This window comes from Phocoena sinus, chromosome 6 (assembly GCF_008692025.1).
Source record: "Phocoena sinus isolate mPhoSin1 chromosome 6, mPhoSin1.pri, whole genome shotgun sequence".
NCBI classification, from domain to species: Eukaryota; Metazoa; Chordata; class Mammalia; order Artiodactyla; family Phocoenidae; genus Phocoena; species Phocoena sinus.
In genome coordinates this window covers 113014966-113028377 of record NC_045768.1, presented here as the reverse complement: position 1 = coordinate 113028377, position 13412 = coordinate 113014966, and the positions used below count along the sequence as shown (strand labels likewise).

At 51.6% G+C, this 13412-nt stretch overlaps 1 protein-coding gene across 4 annotated transcripts in view; it reads right to left on the bottom strand.

Annotated features, from left to right (window-relative positions):
• Positions 1-13412, bottom strand: part of MFAP3L (microfibril associated protein 3 like) — a 68585-nt gene that overhangs the window by 46342 nt on the left and 8831 nt on the right. For all 4 annotated transcript variants that reach the window (XM_032635509.1, XM_032635508.1, XM_032635511.1 and 1 more), the window contains exon 2: positions 3559-3983. In XM_032635509.1, coding sequence (XP_032491400.1) covers positions 3559-3850 — 292 coding nt within the window. In that variant the 5' untranslated portion in view covers positions 3851-3983. The remainder of the gene's footprint in view (positions 1-3558; positions 3984-13412) is intronic.

Here is a 13412-nt window from a genome sequence, read left to right as displayed (position 1 = left end):
ATTCCAATCACCCAGTTCATCCCACCCTCCCCTCCCCCCTTGGTAACCATAAGTTTGTCCTCTACATCTGTGTCTCTATATCTGTAAAGCTGACTTTCTTGAAATGTTTGTTTATCATCTGATAAAGGTACCAACGTGCATTTCAATGGTTTAAAGTCAGAGTACGAAGCTACAGCAAAAATACACTGGATAACTGGTACCTGAAATAACAGGGAACCACTTTCTGGCATCTATATATTCCTACTTACCTCCAGCAAAAGGAAAACTGAAAACAGGACATTTTGTGGCCATTTGTGGTTCCTCGTGTTATTGGACTTGTGGGTTATTTCTGTAACATAGTTGGTGGACCACCCCAAACGTGTCCTTCCGTGAACTCCAAAAAAAGTCTTCCCCCAGAAATAGCTCACACATTAGCCTGTCCTCATCTGTGGGAATGAAGTGACAACACGAGGGATACAAAGCAAAGCAGCTGCTGCCCCTGCCAGGGACAGGAAATAGCCCGTCCCTTCTAGGACCCGCGGGGCTGGCGCCAGGAACAGCCGTCTCACTTTCTCAGCACCAACAAGAAACGGAACTCCTCCTGGAATCACAAAGCACACGTGGTGGGCAACTCGCCAGACGGCTCTGAACACACCTGGGTGTGTGCAAGCCTCGTACGCAGGTCATGGAGGGGTCCTAACCCTGCTTCTTTGTGACGGTGACGGGGCTGGTGCAGCGACCATCCAGCCTCTCATCCACTCCGTCTGGTCAGAGGCTTTCACCACCCCTCGCCTGCCAAGACCTGGAGGACGAGCATGTGCTGGTGGGCACAGTGGGCACCACGCACCCGCTTCTCATCTGGATGTGTGAGCACCAAGGCCACCAAACCCTCACACTCACTGGAAGGACCAGAAACAAGGTGTGCAACGTGGTACAAGGGCTTAGTCAACGGGAGCGGTTGCTAATGGGAATTACGCTCATTTTGTTTGGTTTCAGCAGTGGCCTACTGCGTACACAGGTAACATTCCCACGTAGGAGCACCATTTCCCATGCTGTATCAATCACCTCCTTGTGGAGTTATTAACACTGCTGCATTTAAACTCCTAGCCAATCAGCCCAGAAACTGAAATCTACATCCTGGTTAGCACGTGGGCATCCTCCTGTCAGAAATGGAGACTTCGAGACCATGGGTCCTCGAGTGGCACCACCATGCACGTATTTTATGATGAGGATAAATGTTCTGCCGTTTTCCCCTGTCTTGCCTGGCTGTTCTGAACATTGCTCCGTGTTACTTGTGTCCTGAAATGCCTGTTACTATGTACGGTAACTACCAAAGCTGAGCTGGAACATCAAGTGCCAGGATCACGAGTTCTTTTACAAACTCCACCGTGTGTCTTCCTTATGAGGTTTGAGAACAGCCAATGGATTTCTCAGCACGGCCACCGGCCACAAGCACGCCCAGAGGCTTCTGATGCCCCGCCTTGCGCCCAGGCTCTGTCTCCGAGGCACTGGTGTCTGCCCCTTCCTCTCCCGGCGCCCACGGACGGAAGAGAAGTGAGCCCAGGGGACCCCGGCTCCGTCAACCTCCCAATGAGAGAAACGACATACGGGGGCCACTTGCCAAGACTCGACCCCTACCATCAAGACTTCGCGCAATCTCCCTGGCGGGGCCACTACAACTCCAAGGCAGCCCTCACAAAGCCACGGTTGAGGTCCAGGCCCCAGCCCCACTCTGTTCCCACGCTTCCCTCCTCTCCCGGATACAGGGCTCAGAGCCCCACTCTGGCTCTTTATACCCAGGACCACCTCTGCTCCGGGCCCACGGGAGCCGCAGGCTCGGTCTGGAGTCCCTGGTCCCCCGAGAATCCTCCCCGAGGCCAGCCCAGCAGAAAGACCCGGTGGGGTCCAGGGACCTGAGTGTGTACACGTTGCCATGGTCACCGCCCCCGCACAGGTGTGACGTCACTTCCTCCTGACCTGCAGTAGAAGGAAGGGGCTGCGCCGTCCCATCTGCCCACTGTCAGCACGGACGGTCCAGTCACAGCCACTTAATGACCACAGGACCGGGGCAAAGTCACATAAAAGAGCGGTTGGGACTGCACTGTCTCCAGGGTCCCTTCTAATGGGAAAGTTCTGCGGTCCCATCGTTTTACTTGGTGGGGAGGGAGTTCCCCTCTACCAGGTGACGCATGCAAACGTACACATGGTATTTTCGTGACCATGATACTTGCGCTAGAGGGGAGAAGCTGCATGATGCTGCCTGGCCTTGAACGGCCGTGTAAGGAGCAGCACAGGCAGTGAATGTCGGGGCATGACTGGGAGCCGAAGGCTGGACTCGTCAGACACGCCATCGCCCGGCACCTAAGGAGACACAGTTTTAGCCTCTGGGCTTTCTTTTTTTTTTTTTTAAGATTTTTTTCATGTGGACCATTTTTAAAGTCTTTATCGAATTTGTTACAATGTTGCTTCTGCTCTGTGTTTTTACTTTTTGGCCGCACAGGATGTGGGATCTTAGCTCCCCGACCAGGGATTGAACCGGCACCCCCTGCATTGGAAGGCAAAGTCTTAACCGCTGGACCGCCGGGGAAGTCCCAGCCTCTGCTCTTTTTCAGAGCGATTAAGATAAAATGAGGAAAAGAGATTAGCAATGCAGGCCTTCCTGGGGCAGAGACTCTTCTGGGGGTTAGAGGGCTGTGGGCTGGGAGGTACATGAGGGAAAGGGCGGCAGAAACGGAGCAGCTGCTAAGTCAGATCCGGGTCCTTTCACCCTCACCCCCACCTGCCAGGTCATTACTGGAGATGCTCAGAAAGTACATCCCGGGCCTTCAGGTCAATCAATCAGGCTTGGTTCTCACACCTGAGATAGGAAGCATGTAGACTCCTGAGGGCCCACAGTGCCCCGCTCCGGCCACAGTCCTTCCTGAAGTGAGCTGGTACGTGGGAAGGGGATTTGCACCTTTTGGCCAGAAACTCATTCATGAGAAGCCAAGCACTCCCCCTATGCCACGGGTTATTTCTCCCCCCTGGCCAACAGTCTAGAAACTTCAGCCAGGTCCCCGGGAGCACACATGATCTCTGGCTGCTGGTGAGAAGCTGCACAGAGACTGCTCTCAAAAGATGTGACCTTTAAACCCACAGTCCACGAATTAAACTGACCTTTGATGATAGACAACTGCTATGTTCCTTGAAACAAATTAAAACTCCCATATAAACAGAACATATACTTAAGGAAAACCCACTTTACATCCACCCCTACCATATCCTGTACACATTATACTGCAACATTCCAAGAGGCCTTTTAAAAGACTCAAACAATACACACAATATTTTCGTTACTGTAATACTTTCATTAGAGGGGAGAAGCTGTTTGCGTTTTGTCTTCTGAGTCAAGAGTGAAAGAGAATTCATTACTGCTTTGAATCCTTAAGGAGATCTACTTGGATCTCTCTCTCTTGCCTTAGAAAAATAAGACAAAAGGATATGTTGAAACGATCTGCATAAGAACAACGGACGCTGAGGGTGCCGGCCCCCAAGTCCCTCCCCGTAGTTTCTGACACGGGACACGACTGGACAGCCTACCTGCCCCATGGTCCTTGCTGTCCTCATGCAGCAGCTTGCCCACGGAGTTATACCACTTGAGCTGGGGCTCAGGGAGGCCATAAACACTACAGTTGATCAAGGCACTGTTCCCTTCCTTGACGATGATATGGTCGGTTCTGGCAATGACCACGGGCACTGAGCCCACGACCGTGTCAGTGCCGTTTAAAGTGCTGTTGGCCACACTCTTAGCAGTCGCCAGAGTGGACACTAGGATTAACAAGGACGCAGAAGGCAGCAGGCACACAGGCAGAGGGCGCGTCACTCCGTCCATCCTCTTCGCTTGCTCTGCAAGGCACCAGAGCAGGTCAGCCAGGGGAGTCTTCTAGCAGACGACACCCTGCTCACAGCAGGCCAAGGGCCAAACCCGGCCTGGGTCCATGGAGTTGGCTCTGGATTAAGAACCTCTGTAAAGAAAACAAACAAACAAAAACCACGTAAATGTTAGCGCCCATACTTTAAAAGGATTATTTATAAAATGTTAGAAACCCAGCTAAAGTACACATCTGTGTAAGTTTTAAATAGCACACAAATTCAGAAGATATTCCAAATATTCATGGAAATCGTGATGATACACGTCTGTTATTTTTGCTACTGAAACGTATGACTCTTAGCAGGAACATGTTAACTTTGTACCACACGACTTCCTGGGGCTCAAAACCTGATTCCGGGCTTCCCTGGTGGTGCAGTGGTTGAGAGTCCGCCTGCCGATGCAGGGGACACGGGTTCGTGCCCCGGTCTGGGAAGATCCCATGTGCCGTGGAGCGGCTGGGCCCGTGAGCCATGGCCGCTGAGCCTGTGTGTCCGGAGCCTGTGCTCCGTAACGGGAGAGGCCATAGCAGTGAGAGGCCCGCGTACCGCAAAAAAAAAAAAAAAAAAAAAAAAAAGCTGACCCCTGCTTCTTTCATCCCGCACCTCGAGGCCTCCTCCCATCACTCACCTGTCCCCGTCGTGGACACCGGTGGTGCACCTGGGCCCTCCTAACCTCTCTGCTGGCCGAAATGAATTCCAGCTCCTGCAGTGTGCACCTGGGCTCTGCCACATCGGAAGGGCCCCCAGAACCAGTGCGGTGTCCCCCTCACCCCCACCAGGACACCCCCTTCCCCTTTCAGGCAACTGCCCCAGCTTCTGGAGCTTCCAGGCGACCCACACCACCCACCCTCATCACTCACTGAATGCCTTGCTTTCCATCTTCACCTGCCTCCCTGGATGTAGGGGGTGACATGACGGGTGGCTGCACTTCTTCACCCAAGGATCTAACCTTCACCTACACCTCTACTCTCCATTTCATCCACTAATCACACGGCCACACCCAGGACCCTTCTTCTCTCCAAATTCTAAATTCTGGAGTTCCAGTTCATTCTGAAGTTCTCAATACCCATCCTTCCCTGCACCCCACCTTCTCAGTCCCCTCACTGGGCTTCCTGGCCGTCCCACTCTCCTCAGGTCCTCCCTCCCACCCAGCTGGCTGACTTCCTTTCCGCCCCCTGCCCACACCCGGGCACACAGACTACACCCCCTGCACCCTCAGCTTTCACTCTCCTGCCACAATCCCTCTGCCAGCGCCCAGCCGCGATCCACCCATCGCTTGCTGTCCCAGCTCCTACTCCTTGGAGACCAGAGCAGGACTGGGTGGGCATCCTACACCCATGACGTGACCACAAGAATAAGAGGACGGTCGCCAGCCCCAGCCAGGTCCTCCATGACAGCTGGCAATCCAGGAGAACTTCACTGAGGAGGTGGCCCCAGAGCTGAGGGCTCTTTGGGAATCAACCATGCCTAGACCCCAGAGAAGAGCATTCCAGGAAGAGCCGACAACCAAAGGAAACGGGGTGCTACGAGACGGGCCCAGATCACCTAGGGCTTTGGAGGACAGAGTAAGGAATCTGGATTTTAGCTGACGTTCATTGAAAAATGTTAAGCAGGGAAGGGACAGGATATGATTTGTCTTTCTTAAGATCAACTTTATTGTGGCATAATTTACAAATTAAAAAAGTGCCCATTTTACGTATGCATTTTAATAGGCTTTGACAGATTTATACACTCACATAACCACCACAATAAACAAGATATAGAATGTTTCCATCACGACCAAAAGTTCCCTTGTGTCCCTTACCAGTTTTAGTTTTGCCACAGACCTATTCCAGTTACTTCTGTGTACGGCGTGAGGGAGGGATCTCCCCACACGGACATCCAGCCATTTCTGCACCACTTGTAGAAAAGACCATCCTCCCTCAGTGGATTGTGTCTCAAACACAGTGACTCTATTACTAAACTCTTCCTCCTGTTCCACTAGTGCCAATGCCTGCCCTGAGTCCGATGTCATCCTGACCGTACTGTCTGCCTCAACTTTCTTGGTATCTACAGAGTCTGAAATTGTCCCTGACACTTTACATGCCCAATGGATTGCTGAACGAATGAATCTGTCTGCAAAAGCAGAAAGCAGAAATTATCACTTCAATCGTGTGGACAGTAACAATGAAGAAGTACCAGGGGTGATAAAGCAGCCTCAGACCACAGACTTCTTCAGTCGGAAAGACACGAGTTTTCTTAGAGCTACAGCCTTCCACACATACACCCAACGGGGCCGGGTGCCTTCCTGCCCAAGGTGGCCCACACACGACTTCCCAGTAGGAACTGTAGGGCCGAGGAGCATGACAGACACCCTGCCGTGGCTCTGTCAATGGTTTTCTATACTTGGGCTCATCTTGTGGTTTCCTTTTAGCAGGAAAGCTGACCTGCGCCATACAGAATGCTTAAGAGCATGGCCTCAGGTTTGAGAGCGACTGGGATCCCACCCAGATCCAACCACCCCGACGGCCTGGGTGTTTCCGGCCCAGGACTTACCACGTAAGGACTGTTACAAGGATTCGTGATCAAATATGCATCAAGCATGCATTGCTCAGCTTGAAAAATAAAAATTACTAATACAGCATATAAAGCATCCTTTACTGAAACTACGCTTCTCGAGTTTATTCTTATTTCAGGTTGTCATCACACCTTGTTTTTGGTTTTGCTGAATACATTATGACTACCATCCCACCACCAGAAGTCATGACAAATGGTTTCCGGCACTGGTTCCTTTGGTGGGACTCAGGTCTGAGAAGCATGAGCTCTGTGGGCAGCGAGCGCCTGGGGACACTCACTCCCTGCAGGGCATGAGGCCGGGGCAGACGCCTGACCAAGGATCTCAGGGAGGATCAGAAACAAGTCGGCGAGGGAGACAGGTTCTCATAAATGTGTGCAGTAAACACACTGTGACCTTTTTTCCCACAACTAGGGAGAATGCAGCAAATGGGAGATCACAATGGGTTTTAAGGTGTGTAAATCAGAGCTGCTTTCAAACAAAGGCTGGCCACATGGTTTCTACTTTCCAACACACTGTGTCAGCCAGGACAAAGGGAAGGGGAGACGGCTGTGCTGTCATCTTTTAATCACGTCAGTGGGTGTTCTGGGCTGGACACACAGCGACTGCTCTGAAACGGCACGAGCTCGCTTAGAGGCCTGACCAGGTAAGGGGAGAGGCTTCCCCTCTGCTGCGGGCACGTTGGAGAGCTGACTCATCCCTCCCCTCCTTTCCCATCTGAAAAGTCACTGGGGTGCTTTGAAAGCAGAACATGTCGCCTATGCGCTGTGTGGAAGCCAAGCGTCTGTACTCTAAAACTCTCTGTGAGCACTCATTTTTGAAAAGAAAGCACTCATTTTTGAAAATGCGCACTAACGAATTGACAGGCTTTGGTAAGAATTCACCGTGTCTCACGCCATGCCCTTTCAGTTCGGATTCTCAAAAAAGTATTTATTATGTGTTGGGCACACCGCCAGGCACTTGGGGGTGGCAGGGGGCGTTGGGAGCGCTAGGAACCCAACAAGCCATGGGCCGTGTCCGCTTACAATCCCTTGTGGAGAGAGACAGGTAAATTCAATGCGCCGTGCAGGTGCTGGGAGACTGGGAGTGGCTGTTGGCCGCATCCAGGCCCAGCCCAGCTCCCCTCCCCACCTCCAGGAGTCCCACCGCTGATCCATCTCAGTCCTAATCATCCCGGGGCAGATGCAGCTTGTGCCAGCCTCCTGACACCCCTCCCACCCAGGCCCTTGCCTTTTCCCAGTTCCGTGCTGGGGAAACATCCGCTCAGTAACAAGGAGAACGCGTGGAGGGCAGGAACTCGGTGCAGTTCTGCAGAGTTTCCTCCATCTCAGCCGCCCACGGTCCTGCTTCCCTCCCATACCTGCCCTGTGGCCACGCTGGGGTGGGATCCACCGGCACCTGCTCAAGAGGAGGGAGGTGCAAGAAGAACATAAAGACATTGCGTCCCTCTGAACGCTGGGGAAATGTTCTACAAACGTACTTTGTTCAGCCTGTCGGACTTTGCAGACAGCATCGTGACAAGTTCAGTTGATAACACTGTCACGCTGGGAAAGACATTTCAGCCACTGTAGAATTAACCACAAGGACTGTAATCCGGCAGCTTAAAACGCAGTCCTTCAAAATACAACAACGAAGGCCACAGATTCCCAAACCGGGGTTTAGAGACAGCCACAATGGACAAATTGTTAAGGTTCACATGTTTGCTCAGGGCCTTTGGGAAAACGTTCACAGAATACTTGACTTTTTTTTTTTTTTAACGAATGAAACAAAAGAGAAAACGCTTAGCAAGTATCAAATGTCCTTTCTTTAACTTGACCCCTTTCTTACTTTCCAACAATTGCATCTTATCTAAAAGCATTTTAATAAAATGCTTTGTGGAGGCTTATTTGCTATCTCTGCACCTAAAATAAAACATGACTACTGACCATGAATTTCTGGAGTTGGAAGGAAAAGGGCCTCTTGTTTCAGGGTGTTTTGAACTACATGAATGTACAGGATTGTTTTTTCTTGGCAGTGTTCGCGCTGGCATTTCCCCATCAACTGTGATGAATAATTTTATACTCCACAGAATGGGGTTTTGTCACAAAATCTACAAAGAGTTATCACCATTTTTCATTTGTGCGTAAATGATGTGACGGGCACAGGGGCCACCTTTTAGATAAGACACAATCTTGATAGGTCCCTACTCATCAGGCGAGGTGGGAAAGGCGAGGTGGGAAATCTCAACTTCCGGTGGAATGGACAGGGCTTGACGTGCTCATTACATCGTAGATGCTAACGTTCAAAAGTGGTAGCCAGCTGCGGCCACCCTAGTTACAGATATCTTTCTGCAACTTCCTTTCCCATGCATCATAATCAATGAAAACTACCTATGCTAACCTGTTTTACAAACATGGTTTAAAAAAGATTTTCTTTTGCAATGTTAAAGAAAAATTCTACCAGCCCATTCTTTCTCCCCTAACTTGAGTTTTTAGGTAGCTAAGGTGATGTCTGAACATGGGCTACGGGAATCCAAAGTCAAAGATGAAGAGCCTTGTGGAAGAAGCACGTTCCTGCCACGGTGACTGTAGCCCAGCATCACATCATTTAAGCTCTAAATCAGCTAAGTTCTATCTCAATGTCCAAAGTCACACTACAGAAAGAGGTTCATCTGGGCCTTCTTTCTTCCCGACATGTGTCCTAGAATCCGTCTGTGCAGGGACTCCTGATGTCTCTAACCACACAAAGGTAACTCTTGACGCAGATGGTGATGGTTACATGAAAGCATGAAGAGCAACCTGTTTAGGTGACTTTCAGAAGCACCGAGCACCAATCCAAACCACTGCACTTTAACTGAGAAGATTCCTTGTGCGAGGCACACTGCCGGGGTGTGGAACACACAGGGAAGACACGGTCCTCACCCCTGTCACCCAAGAGTCAAGGACGAGGACAAAGTAAATCAATAATTACAGGACAGTGTGGCAACCGCCCCATTAGAGAGGGGTCAAGGATCCACATGGTACAGGACAGGAGACCCAAGTGGCAGAGGGCCCAGGAAGAACTTTCTTCCAAGAAGTGACCGAGCGGTTTAATTACAAAGGAGTCCACCAAGGGGGCCGGGGCCAGAAGCTGACCCTATAAGAGGAAATGGTGATTAGAGAGGACCCAACACACTCGGGGAAAGGTGTGCATTAGGCATCACTGGTGACGTGCACAAGACGGGGGGGCTGGAAAGGCAGAGTGCCCGGATAACAAGGGGGGGGGCCTGTAACACCAAGGATGGGGCGCACCCACAGGTAACGGGGGGAGTGACCCCCAGACAAGGTCGGCAAGCTCACTGCACAATTCAGAAGGAGCTAGAACAAAAGGTCTCATTCCTACTTTATCAACTACACTGATGTTCAGGCCTCTATTTTTCTGATACACAAAAGGCACCTACTTTTCAAAAACGGATCTGTTTTAAATCACTGTTTTTCAAACCTAACAATGAATGACAGGCCCAGATGCCATCTAAGTAATAGGTTATTTTTTATGGGCGCATCGTATGAAGAAACCCTTCTTGGATTTCATCACAGTTTTTCCACAGGGTACGTTTTTCTGGTCAAAAGTAAGAATCATATAAAATAAAGCTCTCATAAATATAATGGTTAGAAAAGGAGAAAGAGAAAAAGAAGAGTATTAAAGGCTTCCCTCTACAGACAATGACTACTGTCAGGTGAGATAAAAATGGTCCCATCGCATGGGTTTGTTCACAGAACAAGAGCGGTAGATCTGGAAGAACCTGGGTGTCTCTTCTCAAAGGCGTTTTTTTTATACACAAGATGAGAAAGGGAGACCAAAGAAGGTAAGCAACGGCCTAGGGTCACACAATTTATTGGCTTCAAACCAGGATAAAACGTCACGCCCACGTCAGGCCTGATATCACGTTAAAACCTCTCATTCCATAAAGGCGATTTTTCATTATTCTAGCAGTTGAGACAGGCACAGAGGACTATTCTAATCACAAGCGTACCTTTTAGAAGAGCTTATTGATGTTTTAGGGTGTATTTAACGTCTTCTAATTGTCATTCTAAATGAATAGGCTAAAACACTTTTGGGCCCAATTAATGTAAATTCTTAATTGATCAGAGAGATACTTCCTCAGGAATCTGACGGTCCAAGGAATAAGCCAAACCTGGGAACTGAATACAGATGGGACACATACACTGGTGGATGGTGCCTTTGTGCTACCAAACCTGTTCCTGAAACACATCAGGATGCAGATAAAAGGTGAGGATGCTGTGTTGGCATTTTTCTCTTACCTTTGAAACTCTGATGATCAGATCCTATATGGGCCCTAAAGCTGGTCCAGAAGCACCTGGAGCTGCTTGTCTTTCTCTGCCTGTCTCTACTACTAGATATGTTGTCCAGCATCTCCCAACACCACTTAAAAAAACTGTGTCCTTTCCAAACATCCTCCCTACTCTTTGGAACGTATATAGGGAGATACATATTTCACCCTAGTGCAGTTAATTTCTCTTACGGGCTAACCTACAGCACAACTTCAGCCAACCTTCAATTCTTGTTTTAATTTCATTGCAAGCCCGTTTCCTGAGACACTCTTGATGTATTTCATGCATAAGCTCCTCTGTCCAGAGCGAAGCCAGACAGGAGCTGGTGGGCGTATGGGAGCCTGGACGCATCAACAGGCCGGACTGGAAAAGTGGCCAGAGGATTCGACGTCTTGGGGCGATGTTGGATGGACACGCTGACCCCCGGCTGCCTGCCCGCAATGCCAGCGTTCTGCCTGGACAGAGGGGCAATCCACCCCCCCCCCCCCGACTGCCAAAATCAGAGACCAATATTCTTAACCGGCTTCCTAAATATGATGTTTAGGCCCGAAGCGATTGCGAGTTTAGATTTTCTCGCGGATTCTGGCACATGCCATAAACACTTAAGGCCGTGGCAGTGAAAGCCCCTTTCTCAACCCCACCTGCCTGTACACAGACCACCTCCCAACTGCCAAGGGTGAGGCACTGTGGGCACTGAGGGGGGCCCTTTTCCACAGAAGCCACCCCTAAGGGATGATTATTTCTCCTCCAAATCCACCATCCTGTACCACAACGAGCAGTGGTGTGGCTGAGCTGTGGAGGGAAGGAACAGGGAGGTGTCTGTGTCCAGACCAAGGTCCCCCTGCAGGGAACAGTCAGGGCAGAGCACCAGGTTGCCAGCTGTCCCGGACGTGGTGGATGGCCAGGAAGTGGCCTGGGTACCACACAGCACGTGGGGACTTGTCCTTTGCCGGGGATGCACCTTCCTGAGTGCTCCCTCCATCCTGTACAACAGGGCGCCAGCTCCTGAAGCCTTTAGACCTCCATCCACACCCTCCAGATGCCTCACCTCAACACAGAGGGGAAGCAGCTCGGGTCCCTATCGGCGCCTGTATGCGCAGGCGGAATGGGGTGGCTGGGGGCTGCGGGGAGGGACCCTCCTCCCGCAGCAGGGGCAGGGCTCTCCCTCAGCCCCACCCCTGGCGAGCTCAGCGCCACCACAGAGCCTCGCTGCTTGCGTGGACGGCGGTGAGGACCCGGGTGCCGTGGCCACACCACCCAGCGCCCCCTCTTCAGACCAAGGCCCACCACGGAGTTAGCCCCTGCTGTGCCCCTGCCCGGGCCCTGCCAGCTCCATTTTGCTTGCTAATGCTTGACAGAGAGGCCCTGCAACTGCTCTTGCGACCTGGGGGTATCACTGTTATCCTGGCGATGCTCTGACCGGACAAATTCTCTATCAATTCTATGTGAACTACAGAAAGGTGTGGTTGGTGCTCAAATACCTGTCGCCATCCTGGGCACCAGGTGTTTGTTACGTACTTTTGTAAATGTCTGGTAGCGGCCTGTGCATGGGGAGGCCTCAAGGAAAATACACCAGGAACACTCTTTAGTTAGCACAATGCACATTTCCCAGGGCTCCTCACTGAAGGGTAAAAGCCAGAGGGCCGGGACTTCCCTGGTGGCGCAGTGGTTAAGAATCCACCGGCCAACGCAGGGGACACGGGTTTGAGCCCTGGTCGGGGAAGATTCCACACACCGCGGAGCAGCTAAGCCTGTGCGCCACACCTACTGAGCCTCCACTCTAGAGCCCGCGGGCCACAACTACTGAGCCCACGTGCCACAACTACTGAAGCCCGCGCGCCTAGAGCCCGTGCTCTGCAACAAGAGGAGCCACCGCAATGAGAAGCCTGCACACCACAGCGAAGAGTAGCCCCCGCTCGCCGCCAACTAGAGAAAGCCCGCGCATAGCAACAAAGACTCAACGCAGCCAAAAATAAGTAAATAAATTTATAAAAAGAAAAAAAAAAAGCCAGAGGGCCTTCCCATGGCCACTACAATATCTGCTCACTGGCTGCCTCCCAGCCTCAATTCCTGACCTTTTTGCCCCTCTCGCTCCCTGCCAGCCACCTGGGCTCCGCTAACCCCGGAAGACGCCAGGCTCGCGGGAAGCCGCCCGCGCCATTCCTTCCTCAGGTCCGAGCCCCTGGGATGCCGGCAAGGCTCCTGCACACTCCCATTCTGACTCTCAAATGTCACCTCGTCAGCACCCTCCCCCTTGTGTGACGTGAGTTGGTGTGCTCCCACCTCCCTCTCCCGGGGGGCCGGGCTTCTGTCCCAGACTAGGGTGGTTCGTAGTCACGTGGGTTGCCGCCCCCCTCAGGGCAAGCACCTGGCTACCCACTGGGTGAGCTTAAACCCCTCTGGGTCCTTTCCTTTAAACAGCTGACTAACTCACTGGGCATCCACACTGGCCCTGCTTTCCTCCAAATTCCACCCATTTCTTAGGAATTCTAGGTAACTGTGTCCATTCTTTACCACAAACCTAACTTTAAAACATAAACCAAGGTTTCCCCAGAGCTCAGTCTTCACAGCACATCCTTCCCTTGCAGGAGAGGCAAGTGCTCCCACGTGGACCTGGGAGCAGAGGCCCAGGACCTGGGCGGGGACCATGGGGGTCACAG